Here is a 17,560-nt window from a genome sequence, read left to right as displayed (position 1 = left end):
GTATCGAGGGATCGGTAACTTATGCAGACCGCCAGAGGACCTGGATTGCATGCTGGGGGAGAGAGGTATTTCACTTCCAAGGGATTTTCAGTCCGCATTGACTGCCCCGACCCAGTAACGACATCTTTGGTACACTGGTGCAGTGGCCATAAGGGGACACAGGACAGCTGCCGTTTTTTCTTCAGTCTCGTCGAGGGATGTGTGCTTCACTACCTACCTGCATTCAGTGGGACCTACAGTCTGCCTCATTCCCCCACGCCACCGACCCAGTTGTGCCGGCACAGTGCACTCTGGGAGTTGGAGTCCAAGAATTGAGACAGACTCAAAACTAGGTGTGTCGACCACATTAGGGGGAGGAGCGTCATTGCTGAACATTTACAGAGAGCAGGTGGGAACATTTGTGAGCTCCACATGCTGCAGTGCTGGGCGCTGAAGAAGGCTGCACAAGCCGAAATGCATTCGCCGCCATTGCTGGGGACTGAAATAAAGCGAGTTGTCTGACCTGCATTCCCCTTGGCTTTCCGCGTTCTTCTTTTGGAGGGATGGATGTGGTGATATATATATATATATATATATATTTTTTTTTTATTATTTTTTTTTTAAACAAGCATTAAAAGGCTACAATTTGCTCGGTCGCCATATACCTTTTTGCTCACAAAATCAACATCCAGAGCACGTAACACCAGGTTTCCACGTTGTCTTTATTATGACTTGTAATGTGTCATTCCGAGGACTTTTAATATGCTACTCCGAGGTACTCTGGCACTCTTCTGCTATAGATTCCAAAATACAAGTGGGGAGGGGGCTGTTTTTGTCATAGCCCTTGTGTCACGTACTGTACAGGTGGATGATTGTGCTGGAAGTGGAAGTAAGTTCCTTTCTTGGTCATGTTGTATTTTCGCACCATTACTGTTAATCTTCCCATTTATTTTTCATTTAATTGCACGTTCCTTCCCAGTTGCACTAAAGGGCGCTGAAAGTAGTGATTCAATATAAATAACCCTGCAACGTTTAGAAGGGGAAATGAGCAATACAGAGGCCTTTAAATTCAGTTTGTTTCTAGGTGCATTTGCTGTGAGTTCAAAGACAGAGGTCGAGTACCATGGATGTTTTCCGACTGCTGCTTATTTTACATGAAGATCGGTGTCTGCTTTTCCTTTCTTTGAGTGCTTCTGAGAAAGGTGACTAAGTGGCAGTCTTGCAGATGTGAAATATCATCTAACACACGACAAAATGTAAATACTTGTAAATCAATTTAACAGATATTTCAATCTTAATCAGTTACAGGAACCCTTCGAATAAGGCACTTTGTTTGTATACATCTGAGGGTGATGGAAACAAATATTTTAATACGATCCAAACAACCAAGATACTTCACATGAACAATGCAGAAATTATACATATACACAGACATCCAATTTCTGCCTGTTATTGTTTGTGCGCTACATTGGTTTCGCACTGAAGGTAATCTTTGAGGCCAGTCTCCAGCATGCCAACAATAACGCTTGCTCTTTCCCCCAGGGAGGGAGCCTTCCATCTCGAGCGACACAAGGACGGATTCGTCGACGGAGAGTTACCACTACAAGCACTCCCACCACGAGTCGATGGTCAGCCACTTCTCGTCCGACTCGCAGGGTACAGTGATCTACAATGTGGAGAACGATGCGGCTTCTCAGAGCAGTAGAGACACAGGTAACTAACTATGTGTGATCGTTGCAAACACGGTTGCAGTTCACAGCGTCGTCACCCGCCACTGTTTTTATAGAATATCTGTACGAAAATATCTTCTCACCCCTAAGATAGCATGCATGTCTTCTAGCTGTGAAAGTGGGAACGTCAGTTACATAAGTTGATGATGTCGCACAATCATATCACACGTAGACTCTCACGCATGTATTGAGACCACAAGTGACAAGGGGCGAGTTCGGGGCTTTAAGTGGGCCGGGCCCTGCCAGTGCTCAGCACCGTCAGGTTCTGAAAAGTAGGTGCTGAGACGGGTCCCTATCGGGCTCTCCATTTTTGCCCTCACCATCAGGGTGAAAACAAATTTTAACTCTGCAGCAGTGCCACCCTTTGCTGCCTTTGATGCAACTTCAAAGAGACCTGTTCTAGTTCTTTCACAGTCTCATCGTTTCAGAAGGGAAGCATTTGCAACAGTGTACACAATGAAGCAAGCCATCGTTGTTGCTTATTTAGCTTATGCAACTAAACCATTGACTAAGCCAATAGTCCTGGCTTGTTGTTGGTGTAATGTTACTTGATGTATTGATTGTATGCAATGACAGAAGCAGCAAAATAGCAGTGGGACGGCAAACTATGCTCAGCAAAGATGTTTAGTTTCGGTGCTTTTAAGCCACGCCCTTAATTATATCGGCCATGCCCCATTGAAAGACCCCCTGTTTTTCATCCCACTTAAAGCCCTGGCGCTAGTTCATAGCCAAAAGCCCCATGGTTCACTTCTGACTAGGCATGAGCGGGAAATCCGTTACGCCCGCGGATTTTGCGGATTTTTGGGAAATCCGCAATCCGCGAATTTTGCGGATTTCCCGCAAAATCCGCAAAAAAAAATCCGCGGACGTAACGGGTTCAAAAGTTGACCCCCCACTCATGTAACTATTTTACAATGGCGCCAGCAAGCTGCCAGCGCCGTTGTAAAATAGTTACAAAGTTAGCTTGTACAGGAACCACTAGATAAAACGAAGCAGGTGTTGCTTTATTTTATCTAAGTGCTTCCTGTGCAAGCTAACTTTGTAACTATTTTACAACGGCGCTGGCAGCTTGCTGGCGCCATTGTAAAATAGTTACATCATACAGGCGAACATTTCAGAAGCCTATGTCGCTATTTCTGATAGAGACAATATTTTGTCAAAACATCCGGGTAAGATAGTATGTTTTGTTGATTTAAATCTTTATTCTTTATGTTCTTTTTAAATTTCAGTTAATCACTTCTAATTCAGCACAAATATATATCTACAGTTTATATTTCCCTTAATTCTTGATTTATTGAATTTGGCTTGAAAATTAAACAGGTTTAATTTTCAAGCCAAATTCAATAAATCAAGACATTGTGTTCGCACGGGTTTCTGCAAGTTCGCGAGGGTTTTGTACAATTTCGCAATTTGCGAAATTGTACAAAACCCTTGCGAACTTGCAGAAACCCGTGCGAACACACAAAAAAAAATCTGCAAAATCCGCGGATTTTGCGGATTTTCACAATCCGCAAATTCGCAAATTCGCGGATTGCCAATCCGCAAAATCCGCCCATGCCTACTTCTGACGCATTAATCTAGCATTACTGGTTCCACAAATGATGAGCCCGTGTTAATGGGTCGGACGAGGATCAGGGGATGGGAAGGTACTTACACGGGACGTTGTACCAGGCACAATTACATTTTGCCTGCCCAGATGGATGTTTCTATAACCAAACCAGTAATCATCTTGCATAGGCCTCAATGGTAACCTTTGTCTGCTTCAGGTGCTAAACAGTTAACTGATTAGGCTCCATTGAAAGCTACTGTTTAGAGCTCGGAATGCACCAATGCCTGCCATCCATGATGTCCTGTACCTCTGATCTGCTGCTCTTGCTGTTGTAGGACATCTTACTGATAGCGAATGCAGTCAGCGGCATATTCCCAAACGGGGCCTCCTTGGAGAGAGGAAGCGGAGCTCCAGTCGCACACGGCGGAAAGGAGATGAGATGCAACCATCGGGCTATCACAGTGAAGGTAGTAAATGATCGTAAATTGTCTCCCGCTAGTTGTTTCCCAGTAGTTTCTTATGGTTTTTCCTCTGGTCCTCTACTTTGCCAGTTGCTCGCTCCGTTTCCTGCCCTCTGCAGAGGCGTTGCTACCAGTGGTGCGGCCGGTGCCGTGCACTGGGGTCCATAGCCATGAGAGGCCAATTGAACACGGATGAGTGCTGTATTTATCACCCCAACAACAATCAAAGGGGCCATTTTCTTGACTTGCACCAGTGCCCATGGCATCGTTGTTACGCTACTGCCACTCTGATGCTCTTATGTTTCCTCTTCACAAATATCGACAGTTTATCTCATTAGTTCTCGCTTATACGTCTGTCTTTGCCCCAAATTCCTAACCTCTGATTATCTGCCCTCAGATTCCCTGTCGTTTCTGCCCTCTGACTTTCGCGCTTCTCCCTCTAGTGCCTGCTCTCTTACTTTTTCTCCACATTTTCTATATTATGCCAATATATGGTGATTCTTTTTCTTCAAGTAACATAGGAGCAATAGTATACGAGCCATCTCCAGACAGGTAAACCGCATCGGTTGCTGCAGAGCAGGGGTTCTGTCTGATCTCATCACCTTGCAAAAAAAACCAAGCTTTGGCAAAACAAATAGGTCTTGCCTATACAAGAACTATTGGCTTTTACAATGTGCTTTTGCCTAGTTGTACAACAGTGTGGCTGCTGAACAGCATGTCTAAAACTTAGAGGCGTGGAGTGTTCTAGAGTGGAGTGGTGTGTTGTAGACTGGATTTGTTGGAGTAGAGTGTCGTAGAGTTGAGTAGAGGGAAGTAGAGTTCAGTGATTCATTGGCAGAGAGTGTCATAGTGCAGTCTCATAGAGTGGGGTGGCGTAGATGGGGTGGAATAGAGTGAAGTGGGTTGGAGTGGATTGAGGTAGTGGGGTAGATTAAATTGGGGTAAATTTGGGTGGGTTGGATTGAGTGAAGTGAAGTGGGGTGGATTGGAGGGGGTGGACTGGATGGGAGGGAAGTGGGCAAGATCGAATTGTAGTGGGGTGTATTGGATTAGAGTAGGGCGGTTTGGAGTTGGGTGAATTAGAGTGGAGAGGAGTGGATTGACTCGAGTGGGGTGGATTGGACTGGAGTGGTTAGGGTGGATTATACTGGAGTCTGGTGGATTGGATTAGAGTGGGGTGGATTGAGTGTGGTGGGCGGAATGGATTGGACTGAGTGGGTGGACTAAACTGGGGTGAGGTGGATTGGAATGAGGTAGATTGGAGTAAAGTAGAGTGGGGTGGATTGGATTGCAGTAGAGTGGTTTGGACTACCCAGGGTGGACTAGATGGGGTGGATTAGATTGGAAAGGGGTGGGTGGAAATTGGGTGAGGTGGACTTGATGGGGTGGATTAGATTGAAATGCAGTACATTGGATTGGGGTGGGTGGATTGGAGGGGTGGATTGCACTGGAGTAGGGTTAATTGGTTTGATGTGGGGTGGTATGGATGAGAGTGGAGTAGATTGGATTGGAGTAGGGTGGATTGAGTTGGAGTGGGGTGGATTGGATTGGAGTCGGGTGGATTGGATTGGATTGAGGTGGATTGGGGTGGGGTGGATTGAGATGGATTGGATTGGGGTGGGGTGGATTGGAGTGTGGTAGATTGGATTTGGTTTGGTTGTGGTGGATTGGATAGGTGCGAGGTGGATCGGATTGGGGTAAGGTGAATTTATTGGAGTGCGGTGGATTGGGGTGAGGCGGATCAGGGTCGGGAGGATTGTTTTGGATTGTAGTGGGGCATATTGTTTTAGATTGCAGTGAGGCAGATTGCTTTGGATTGGAGAGGGGCTGATTGTAGTGGAGCAGGTTGGAGTGAGGCAGATTGTTCTGGATTGGAGTGGGGCACAATGTTTTGGCTTAGAGTGGGACAGACTTTAGAAGGCACATTGTTTTGGAATGGAGTGGGGCAGATTGCATTGGATTGGAGTGGGGCAGATTGTTTTGAATTGAGTGAGGGTAGATTGGAGTGGCGCTGATTGTTTTGGATTGGAGTGGGGTACATTGGATCTGAGTGGGGTAGATTGGATTGGGGTGCATTGGATTTGTGTGGTGTGGACTGGATTGGAGTGGACTGTGGTGGTTTGGAGTGGGGTGATTTGGAGTGAGGTGGATTTGATTAGAGCGGGGCGGATTGGGGTGGGGCAGATTGGAGTGGGGCAGATTTTTTTGGATTGAAGTGGGGCAGATTTGAATGGGATGGATTGGAGTGGGGCAGATTATTTTGTATTGGAGTGGGCAGATTGTTTTGGATTTAAGTGGGGCAGATTGTTTTGGATTGGAGTGGGGCGGGTTGGAGTGGGGCAGATTGGAGTGGAGCAGATTGTTTTGGATTGGAGTGGGCAAATTGTTTTGGATTGGAGGGGGAAGGTTGTTTTGGATTCGACTGGGGCGAATTGGAGTGGGGTGGGTTGGGTGGAGAATTTGAGTATGATGGATTTGATTGGATTAGGGTGAGTTGATTGGATTGGGGTGGGGTGGATTAGTATGTTGTGGGTTGGAGTGGGGCGGATTAGAGAGGGGTGGATTGAGGTGTACAGCATGATTACATGTTAAAGTATAATTTCAGAAATGACATATAAGAAAAAAACAATGTCGCTTTGCAATAAGATAGTCCTCATCTTTTGAGGACAGCGCCCACAAGCAACAACAAAAGAAGACTTGAGTGCAAAGTGAGAAAAAAAACTTGGCAAATAAAAAAAAGTTAACTATAGAAAAAACATCTTTGAAATTTGGTTTATCCTGTTGGGCATGTTTTTGCCAGTCATGCGCCTTCTGTTTGCCGGGCACTAAAAGTTAAACAGAACAAATTATTACCTCATTCACGTTAGGAGTGGTGGACGGGCACTGATTAAGTTGAATCACTCAGTGTTTGGCCCCTGCCCCATGGAGAGCTACAGAAATGACGATAGGCCTGCCATGACAAATTACGAGGATGTAGAGAAGAGTACCACATGAGCCAACAAATGGTAAGCAACGGGCTGGCTGCAAGCCCTTTTTGTTAACAACAGCGTATCGCAAACAAGACGCATGTGCTAGCGTATTCTCAACCCAAAAAAAGGGTTCCCTTCCTAAAAAAGCTAACATATTTCCTGTTCTCTGTTGTCAGTGTAGAGTTATTCCATCCATCTACGTGTCAGCATGCATTCACATTCTCATTTATTTTGCTACTGTAAAGCTATTTACTAGTCGTTCTCTTTGTATCATCATACGTGTAACTTGTGTTGACTTTTTCCAACTTTTAGTGACATGAGCTTTCCATAACATTTCCCAAAGCTAAAATGAGAGCCTTCTTATGTTAGGATTTCGGACCTAAACCATTTTCTTTTTTTACCTTGTTTCAGAGTAAAATCCCTCCTTAAATGGCTACCTACGTAAGCTCCGTGTGGAATGTGATCACTTTTCTACATACACAGACTCAGGTTGCTTATTATTGATGTCCCATCAAATAGCAAAGGGTTTCAGCCATGTCATTCCATTAGGCCCCAGCTAAAATAACATATTGATTGCTGGCAATTGTTAATACAGGGGCATTGTTGGTTTACAAGTGATGCAACATTATATTTAGTATTTCAGTTGTTATTTTTTACTTACCTGCAGCCATAAAAACAATGAAGCATTCCCCCACTGCTTCTGCTTTGCGCTGATTCTAGACTGAACTCACTGAATATAGGTATTCTGGGATTGAATTGGTATATGCATTGGATATAAGAATGTGTATCTGTCACTTCCCCTTAGAGATAATGTTTTCCCTGTTTTTTTTACTCGTCGTGTAATTGAAGTAGTCTAATATCTTTCCTAAATGTGCCACCCAGACCTTTTATTCTTCCTTTGCCACTTTTTAAATAATTTGTTTAGCTTTGAGTAGTTGTATTATATTCTCTTTTAATTGGTGCTGGTAAATGTGAGCTTTTATATCCTCTGCTGACTGTAGGCGAGACCCTGAAGGAAAAACAGGCTCCCCGCACAGCTCCAAAACAATGCAGTAGCAGTAATCGCCTGCGGGAATTTAAGGAGACTGTTAGCAATATGATTCACAGTAGACCGGCACTGCCTCTTGAGTCTTCTCTGGCCTTGGCCGATGGGGTCAGGACAGGAGAAGTGAAAGAACTACGTCCTCCTGGAAGCCTTGCTGTTAATTTCAGAGACTGGGAAATGGAGAGTACCAGCAACGAGTCCAGGTCCTGTTCATCCGGCAAGTACCCTCCGCCCTGGAGACCCAAACGGGAGCCCTTGAACATAGATAGAATTTTTAACAAGGAGAGGAAGCATACCGGTTATGCCCTGCTCAGCCCTTTCTCAGAAGACACAGGTGAGAGTCTGCTTGGATTAGGAAGACTGTAAGTAAATACATAATATGCTTTTAAATATTTTGTTTGTATTTTTATCGCTAAGTACGCAATTGGTGGTAGAATTGTGATTCTCATACATTTTGTAAGTTAACCAATATTTAACGGTACTTGTGGTACCCTGTGGTGACTGCATGGAGTTGACAAGCTCTAGCTATGGAGTTGAATTGTGGAGTACTTTTTTAAAATGATACAAATGTGACAAGTTAATGAAACCTTATGTTATATACATGGCCCGCTTTCTAATGGTGCTCTGAACAAAATGATTTACACCAATTATGGATAATTCTCGGCCCCTCGTACCTCGGATCGATGTCATGAGAAAAAAGTAAAAAAAAAACATATAGGGGGCAGGGTATGGGATATCAATCAATGAGGCGTTAAGTACAACTACTCACCCATATGTGTCTCAAGGTGCTGGGGGGAGGGGGGTTTAGCAGGCTCCAGTCCATCAATGGTGGGGGTCGGTCGAAGAGCCAGGTTTTGAGGTTTCTTGCGAAGATGGGGAGCGATGTTGTCTGTCTGAGGTGGAGTGGCAGGGTGTTCCAAGCTCGGGCTCGAGGAAGGAGAAGGAGCGGCCTCCCGATATGTTCTTTCCGGTGCAGGGGACCACAGAGTAGGCACTGGCGTAATGAAAAGTGAGGGGGCCTCCCTGCAAGGTATGTAGAGGAGCTCCCTCCGAGCTCAATCAGTAGCTCTCCAGCCAGAGTGCAGTGCCGAGGGGGCCCCTTGGAGCTTGATGCCCCCCCGCACCGTGGGGGCTGCAGGGGCCTGTGTTACGCCCCTGAGAATAGGAGAGCTGGGCAGGTCGTAGGGTCCCCTGGGGTGCATGGAATTTAAGTCGGCTGTTCAGGTATGGTGGTCCGGTGTCGTGGAGGGCCTTGTGGGCGTGGGTGAGCATCTTGAAAGTGACTCTAGCTTCAATGGGGAGCCAGTGGAGTGTGCGCAGGTTCTGGGAGATGTTACATAGATAAGGGTCCCAGACAAGATTATTTCAATAATACACCAAAAGACTTAAATTATTACAAGGCTTTATACAAAAGACTAGAAATACAATTTAGATGAGTGATGTTGTTTATTCACATCCTCATATCTCCACATTTCATATAAATGATTCTTTAAACAAATCGGTGTTCTGCCCAGGGTGAGGTGAAAGAAAGGGAAGGGAAGTGGTAAGTGCTTAGTGAGGAATAAAGTAGTGTAAAGTAGCTTCAAGGTTCGGATGTGGTCACATATAACCATTAATTGTTAACATCACATGGGCATATTTTTTGCCCCGTACATTTCTAACAATAGTTGAGTTCTATCCCATACAGAAACCACAGTAGCAAAGATCTGTCGATTGTGGGTAAAAGGCGTTAAACATGGAGAGTCGACGTTTCAATCCCTTGTCAATGTAGGTTGAATTGGACCTTACTTTGGGGTCTTCATCAGGACTTGGGTGTGGTGAGAGGGGGGCACCTATAGTCAAGGCATACATAAGGATACATTAAGCTAGGACAATGGCACCTTACTTATTAAGAACAAAAGAGACAAATCAAATAATTACCAGAAAGCCACCTTCAATAAGTGGCAGCCATTTCAGGCTAGGGGTTGGGCTGCGGGCTCCTATATCAACAGAGAGCGTGTCCTATGAATATGTAAATATGTACAAGGGTGGGTTTATTATTGGAACATACCCACAGTAAGAGAAATGTGAATAAATACAAACAAGTGCAATCTTATTCAACGAGAGACCCATCCCGGTTAAAAATAACATTGTAATGTAATGTAAAATGAATTTGTAGAGCGCATAAATCACCCGAAGGTCTCAGAGCTCTAGCAGATACCTCAGTACAGATACAAAGAGCAGGACTATGGGTTGGTTGCCAGAAAGAGCCAGGTTTTTAAGTGCTTACGGAACCTTAGATGGTTAGGTTCTGTCCTGATCTGGAGGGGCAGGGAGTTCCAGGCTTCGGGGACTGTTTTACTAAAGGCCCTATCGCCATTTCTGACCGTACGTACCCTGGGGACCGTCAGAAGGGACTTGCTGGAGGATCTGAGAGGTCTTACCGGATTGTGAGGTTTGAGCTTTTGTTGTATGAATGTTGTTCCATGTCCATTGATGGTTTTGTGGACTAGGCAGCATAACTTAAATTTTATGCGCTTCTTTATTGGGAGCCAGTGCAAGGTTTTTAGGCAGGGCAGAGATGGGGTGCGCGGGGGGAGATTAAGCACCAGTCTTGCAGCAGTATTTTGCAGGACCTGCAAACGGGCCAGGAGAGTGGTGTTAGTTGAGGACAATAGTGAGTTCCCATAGTCTATCCGACTGACAATAAGTCCCTGCACAATGGGCATGCGAGATGGAAGAGGGATCCAGGTGTGGACTACTTTGTTGACATGTTCAGTCATAGATAGCTTGTTATCAATTATCATCCCGAGATTTCTAACTGAGGATTTTTGGGGAGGGGCAGGGACCGAGGGAGACGGGCCACCATTCAGCAGACCAGATCTTATCAGCCTTTCCAACGAGCACAATCTCTGTTTTGCTGGCGTTCAGCATCAGGAGGTTCTCTGTCATCCAGTTTTGTACGTCTACCATGCAGTTTTTAAACCTCAGTTTGGTTTCGTCTGGATCCTGGTTGATTGTGATTAGTATCTGGGTGTCATCTGCGTAGGACACGGTTCCGAAACCGTGTGCTCGGATAACCTTTGCAAGGGGGGAGACATAAAGGTTAAAAAGGGTGGTCCTCAAAATTGACCCCCGAGGGACACCCTTGTCGTTGGTATAAAAGCTGGAGGAGTGGAAGCCAACTTGGACCTTAGACCGTCTGTTGGTAAGGTAGCTTTTTATCCATAGTAGCGCAGAGCCTTCGACACCAGCCTCTGCAAGACGCTCTCGAATAATGTGATGCGAGATGGTGTCGAAGGCTGCGGACAGGTCGAGTAGGACAAGTATTCATCACCAGCCGACTGGACTACGGAAACACTCTCTACGCTGGAACCATAGCCAAACTTCAGAAAAGACTTCAACGCATCCAGAACTCCTCCGCACGCATCGTCCTGGACATCCCCCGACACAGCCACATCTCCGGCCACCTGAGAGACCTGCACTGGCTCCCCGTCAGCAAGAGGATCACGTTCAGACTCCTCACCCACTCACACAAGGCTCTCCACGACCTGGGCCCCAAGTACCTCAACAAACGCCTGACCTTCTACACGCCCACCCAACAGCTACGGTCGACCAGCCTCGCCCTCGCCGCCGTTCCACGCATCCGCAGACCCACCGCCGGTGGAATATCCTTCTCCTACCTGGTAGCCAAGACATGGAACTCTCTCCCCATCCACCTTCAGCTAACCCAGGACCATCTCTCCTTCAGGAAGCAACTCAAGACCTGGCTGTTCGAGCAATAACGGACCCCTCTCCCCCAGCGCCTTGAGACCCTTCCTGGTGAGTAGCGCGCTATACAAATGTCATGATTGATTGAAGTATGGCAGACTGATTGGAATCCAGAGTCATTCTGACATTGTCAACAATCTCGAGCAGGGCAGTTTCGGTGCTATGGAATGCCCTGAACCCTGACTGTGATGGATCCAAAAGCCTATTAGACTCCAGGTGGGTAATAAGTTACTTATTTATTAGAGATTCCATGACTTTGCCAAATAGAGGCAGAAGGGAGATGGGTCAGTAGTTTGAGAGTAATTTTGGATCGGCTGTTGTCTTTTTTAGGATTGGCCTTATTATCGCCTCCTTCCATTGCAGGGGGACAGAAGAATGCAGGAGGGACTGATTGAGGACTTTAGTTAGGTTGGAGACCAAGACAGGGGCATTTTTTGCTAGGATTTGAGGGGAGGCTGGATCTCCCGGGGCTCCTGACTTCATTTTGTACAGGGTTGACTTCACCTCCATTTCAGAGCAGGTTGAAAATTCCCTAAGATTGTTGATATGGTTAATTGGGTCCCTGTGACAGTTGATGGGTGGCGGGATGGACAGTGACAGGGGGGAAACTTGGGGAAAAAGTTTGTGAATGTCATGAATTTTTTTCATAGAAATACATTATTAATATAATGGTACAGAGGGTATGGGAGATGTGGCAGTGTCTTGGCAGGTCGAGGACTAGACTTGCAGCGGCGTTCAGGATGTTCTGTAGCTTGCGGATGAGGTTTTTGTTTATTCCAGGTTAGATTGCTTTGCCATAGTTGAGTCTGCTGGTGACCAGGGCGTGAGTGACGGTCTTTCTGTGTTTGAGGGGGATCCATTTGAAGGTTTTACGCAGGAGGCGGAGGGTGTAGAAGCAGGAGGACGAGACAGAGTTGATCTGGCGGTCCATTTTAAACTCGGAGTCCAGGATGATTCCCAGGTTGTGTGCGTGGTCCGTGGGTGTGGGCGGGCTTTCGAGGGCTGGGGGCCACCAGGTGTTGTTCCATGCGTCGGGGTATGGGCCCATGATGAGTACTTCTGTTTTGTTGGTGTTTAGTTGTAGGCAGCTGTTTTTCATCCATTTGGCGACAGCTTCCATGCCTTCTTGAAAATTGTGTCTGACGCGATTGGGTTCTTTGGATAAGGAGAGGATGAGTTGCTAGAAGAAGTGCAGCATATGCGGAGCAATTTTAAATTTGAGCATTAGCTACTCTGTAGTTTTTAAATTGACTGGCAGTGTGTTTTGCATTAATTGGAGGTGGACGGGAAACTGCAAGACTTAGAACCACATTTTGGGGGCATTTTTAAAAGTGATTTGGAACTTTTATCTTACCTGCCCTTTGCCGCATCCCGGTCACATCTCCCCGGTCCACCGCAGCTTGAAGTGCTGTTTGTGTGGAGGGAGCATCAAGTGACGGGTGCGGTCAGGTCAACTACCGGTGGGACAGGCCACACCGCCATTTTTGTTGACGCTCTAGTTGATGCCGCGGCTGCCATAAGAGCAGCAGATGGAGGCAATACGTAGCGGAGAGGCGCAGCGGGCGCGCCAAAGGCAAGCCCTGTCTGCGCCCGGCCACGACCGGCCGGGACTAGGGGCTAAACCCCCTGCTTGGGCACTGAGATTAGCACCTGAGATTCTACGGGCGCTTAAACCAGACTGCTGTGTGCTGGAGGAGGGGGTCCGCGCAAAACTGCAAGCGGAATCCCTGTTGGCGACCAGTCACTTGGAGGGAGGAGGGGAGAGGACCCAGAGAGTCCTGGGCAGCCCCGATCCCTCATAAGAAATGGGTTGAATTTTGCAGTCCTTAACACACATTCCTTACTGAAACACCCCCTCGAAGTGTTGTCCCTTTTACAAGAAGGCAACATTGATGTCTTGGCGCTTACGGAGACGTGGCTGGGAGACACATCTACCCCTGACATGGTGGCAGCTCTGCCTGCCGACTATGACGTGGTCTAGCATAATAGACCAGGAGACTGCGGGGGGGAGTTGTGGTGCTGTTCAAAAAGAGTCTCACAGTAACTAAAATACTGGCAGATAACTGTGATAGTGCGGACATCTTGGCAATAAAAATCTTTTTGGAATCATCTTGTTTTATACTGTTAGTAGCATACCGCCACCCTAGACCCACCCCGACTTTAACGAGAGCTTTCTGCAACTCTTGTCCGATCTATGTTCCAGATATAAACACCGCCTAGTGGTAGGGGACTTTAACTATCACTGGGACAGACCACATAGAGAAACCTTGGAAGCTCTATTTGAGTCAAACATGAGCTCTATGGAAATGGTGCAACTGGTACATACACCTACCCATATTAAAGGGCATACGATAGATCTAATCTGGTCCTCCAAACCACTGGCACAGATAACTGACATCAGTCCTTGTGCCTGGTCGGACCACTCGCTGGTGAGATGTTGGGTCCCCATGGATAGCCCGTTTTTGCGGCCACCACCCCTGTGGAGGAAAGTCAGGCTATGGAAGAACGTCGAGGCAGATGCCTTAATTGCCTTACTCCGGTCTATCCCCGTCGCTATGCAAAGTGAGGATAACCTGGTCCACAAATGTGCAGCCCTGTTTTCCCGATTACGTTAGATCTTTGATTTCTTGGCGCCCGAATGGAAAGAAAGGGTTAGAGATAAAGGGAAAGGTGCCCTATGGTACGATGAGTCCTTAAGGAAAAAAAAGCAGTTCCTTCGCCAAGCTGAGAGGAGGTGGAGACTTAGGTATGACCCACTGGATCTAATAACCTATAAAACTCTCCTTGGCACATATAAATCAGCTATCCTAGGGAAGAAGGCAGCATTCTATGAAGCTAGGATTAGTCTGGCGGGAAATAAACAAAAGGAGATCTTCACAATACTGAAGGAATTGAGCCAAAAAGGGGACAAAAATCTATGGGAGATGTGCCGACCTGTGATAGCTTCCAGGAGTTCTTCCTTCAAAAAGTTAGGGATATTGTTTCAGACATCACCGCAAATCCCGTAGATCCCAGTGTCCTGAACCAGCATTCCCCCCCTTGCCTGAGTAGCCAGTTGAATAGCCTCCCAAAACTTGACCAGGCAACTTTAATTTCATTGGCCCCTCAGGTTCGCATATGGACCCCTGCCCGCCGAGCCTCTTTCAAATGGCCCTACTGGGAGTGGGAAAGCAGGCCCTAGAACTACTCAATGTATCCTTAGAGATAGGCTACTTACCAGCCATGTTGAAGGAAGCAAGGGTCACTCCCCTTTTGAAAAAGCTAGGGGCTGATGCATCAGCCTTAAAAAACTATAGGCCCATCTCACAGCTCCCTTTTCTTGCCAAAATATTAGAACAACACGTCCTGAAATGCCTTGCAAAATTTCTAGATGACCATCATCTCTCCATCCCCGACAAGCCGGTTTCAGGACACATCATAGCACTGAGCTGGTGATGGTGTCGGTGCTTGACGAGCTTAGAGTCCAAGCCGATAAGAAACATCCGAGTGCTCTGATTTTATTAGACCTGTCAGACCTGTCAGATTTTATTAGACCTGTCAGCAGCATTCGACACGGTCAGCTACAACATCTTGCTGAGCCGTCTGTCGAATCTGGGTATAATGGGGCAAGCACTTCAGTGGTTAAGATCTTTCCTGACCAACTGCACCCAAAGAGTTCAAATCGGTGACCAGATGTCGACCTCGGGCTCCCTAACCTGTGGAGTCCCACAGGGCTCTGCCTTGTCTCCACTCCTATTTAACATCTATTTGCATCCCTTGAGGCACTTACAGGCAGGGAGTGCCAGGTCTTTAACTACGCTGACGACACCCAACTCTTGGTCCGTCTAGAACATACCAGCCAGGTACAAGAATCAGTGAGAAACCTTCTTAGGTTTACAGTTAACTGGATGGCAGCTAACTCGTTAAAAATTAACTCAGAAAAAACCGAGGTGCTTATTGTGCCAGTCCAAAATAGCCTTTGGTGTGAACTGTTCTGGCCCTCAGAATTAAGGGTGGCACCGACCCCAGCCCCAGTAGTAAAGAGATTGGGCTTGAAGATAGATTCCGACCTATCAATGTCTAGCCAGGTATCAGAAGTGGTGGGCAACTGCATGGGCCTACTTAGGCAACTGCGGAAACTTGTTCCACTCCTCTCCACTTCGGCCCTACAAACAATTGTATCAGCTACTGTTATCTCCCAGCTAGACTACGGGAATGCCCTTTACTTAGGCATCTCGCAGAGGCTTTTGAGGCGGCTGCAGGTGGTGCAAAATGACGCAGCTAGATTAATCTTCAGCCTCCCTAGGCGTACGAGGGCCACCCCCTTACTGCATAAATTGCACTGGCTGCCTATCGAACAGCAGTTGCACTTTAAGAGCTTGTGCATAGCCCATAAAGCCCTCTATGGAGATGCACCAAAATATATAAAGGACAGAGTCCAAAAGTATGTACCAGGATGGGCTCTGCGCTCTGCAGAGGCATGTAAACTAGCCTCCCTAATATACAATCTCAAGACCAAAGGAGGCAGAGCGTTTTCGGTCCTCCTGCCTCGGATCTGTGTAGTGTAGTTCCTATTTTCCCTATAGGCCCTGCGCATTGGAATAACATAAACAGCAGTGTAGACGTAGAAATGCGGTCTTCCAGGTCTCTACTGACTATGCTAAACTTAATTGGGTTTGTACCAACTAGCTCAGAGGTCACTGGAAACTTTCTTGACTGAATAGGAAGTGATCAGCTCCCCTGGCTCAGACAAGAAGGGATTCAGTTTTCCAACAACCGCATAAACATGACAACTTTGCTCCTTAGAATAAGAGTCAATCTCTAGAGTCGTGTGAAACAATAGACAGCTATTTCACTCAGTCAGTTGTGCAGATTACTTTCACCAGGATGCAGAGAATAGAGAGACGGGCGTTTTCAATAAAAGGTATTATTTATTGAACAGTCTTTCTTCTCATGCAAGAGAAATGAATTGCCACAATTGCAAGACTGGTTATTATAAAAAGTGCGTACAGTAAAAGGAGGATTGCGAAATAATACTGTAAAAGCATTGATATGGTTTCTTAGCCATACAATGGTTTAAAATGAATAAAATATATACATTCATATATACATTTAGCTAACGTACTCAACTGGTGCTTCTAACTACGCCTACCCCAGTGTACCTGACCTAAGCCTAATACGTGGGAGGGAGTAAGTAAGTAGCAGTTTAAGTTAAGTTGGTTTTGCCAAGAGTTTGCTGCAAGAATTCTCTCTAAGGGTTTAGTCAACACTGTACCTCTGGAATAGAATGTTGGAGGTCTTGTATCTCCTCTCAGGACTCGATATCCCAGTCACCCGTAAGGGTAGGCTGGAAACTCCGGGGCTGGATTTTCTCGGCAGGAGAAAAGACTGCGTCTTTCTCAGCGCGTCAAGGAGGAGGAGGGGCAGAGTCCGTGGGCTTCTCACATCTGCTGGGCTCTGCAAGGGACAGCTGTTCTGCTCCTGTATTCTCTACCACCACCGCTGTGTTTGCTTAAGGCAACGTTGGTATTATTTATACCTGGAAGGTGCCTTGTTTGACGTAAGTTTTTGGACATAAGACGTCAATAAAGATGTCACTAAGAACCGGTCGTTCTTACAGTGCTCATTAGATTTCTATTACTAATCAAAACATAGCAAGCGAAGCTTTCCCAGGTTGCTGGGGGTTTTATCTGTTGAAAGAACTTGGTGTGTAATCTAGGAATCTTAGATAGTGGCTTCTGCTGTGTCATATACTGTAATGAGCTGCAGAGGCAAGCTTCTGAAATATGGCTCTTATTGTTTATGCCATTATAGGGGTATGGATTGAATATAGCCGAATTAGGGGCATAAGATCACAATATTGATCGGGGTCCTAGATAGAACACGACACCCACTCCACGAATTTATGTCTATCAAATTACTAAAAACTAAAGCAATAAGATGCGTGTGTAATACTTCCCACCCCAAAATACATATTTGAATTTGAAATGGCGTATTTGAAATACATGAAAATATTGGTACTGTACGTCTTTAAGCATAGGAATCATTTAAAAATTATAGCATATGTAATCAGTTGAACGATTTTGCGAAAAAATTAC

The 17,560-nt window shown here is 46.2% G+C and overlaps 1 protein-coding gene across 2 annotated transcripts in view; it reads left to right on the top strand.

The window, feature by feature from the left end:
- Positions 1-17,560, top strand: part of USP54 (ubiquitin specific peptidase 54) — a 1,809,222-nt gene that overhangs the window by 873,307 nt on the left and 918,355 nt on the right. For both annotated transcript variants that reach the window (XM_086922134.1, XM_086922133.1), the window contains exons 11-13: positions 1,522-1,692; positions 3,594-3,725; positions 7,690-8,067. In XM_086922134.1, the coding sequence (XP_086778260.1) occupies positions 1,522-1,692; positions 3,594-3,725; positions 7,690-8,067 (681 nt within the window). The remainder of the gene's footprint in view (positions 1-1,521; positions 1,693-3,593; positions 3,726-7,689; positions 8,068-17,560) is intronic.

This window comes from Lissotriton vulgaris, chromosome 5 (assembly GCF_964263255.1).
Source record: "Lissotriton vulgaris chromosome 5, aLisVul1.2, whole genome shotgun sequence".
NCBI classification, from domain to species: Eukaryota; Metazoa; Chordata; class Amphibia; order Caudata; family Salamandridae; genus Lissotriton; species Lissotriton vulgaris.
This window is presented reverse-complemented; position numbering and strand designations above follow the sequence as displayed.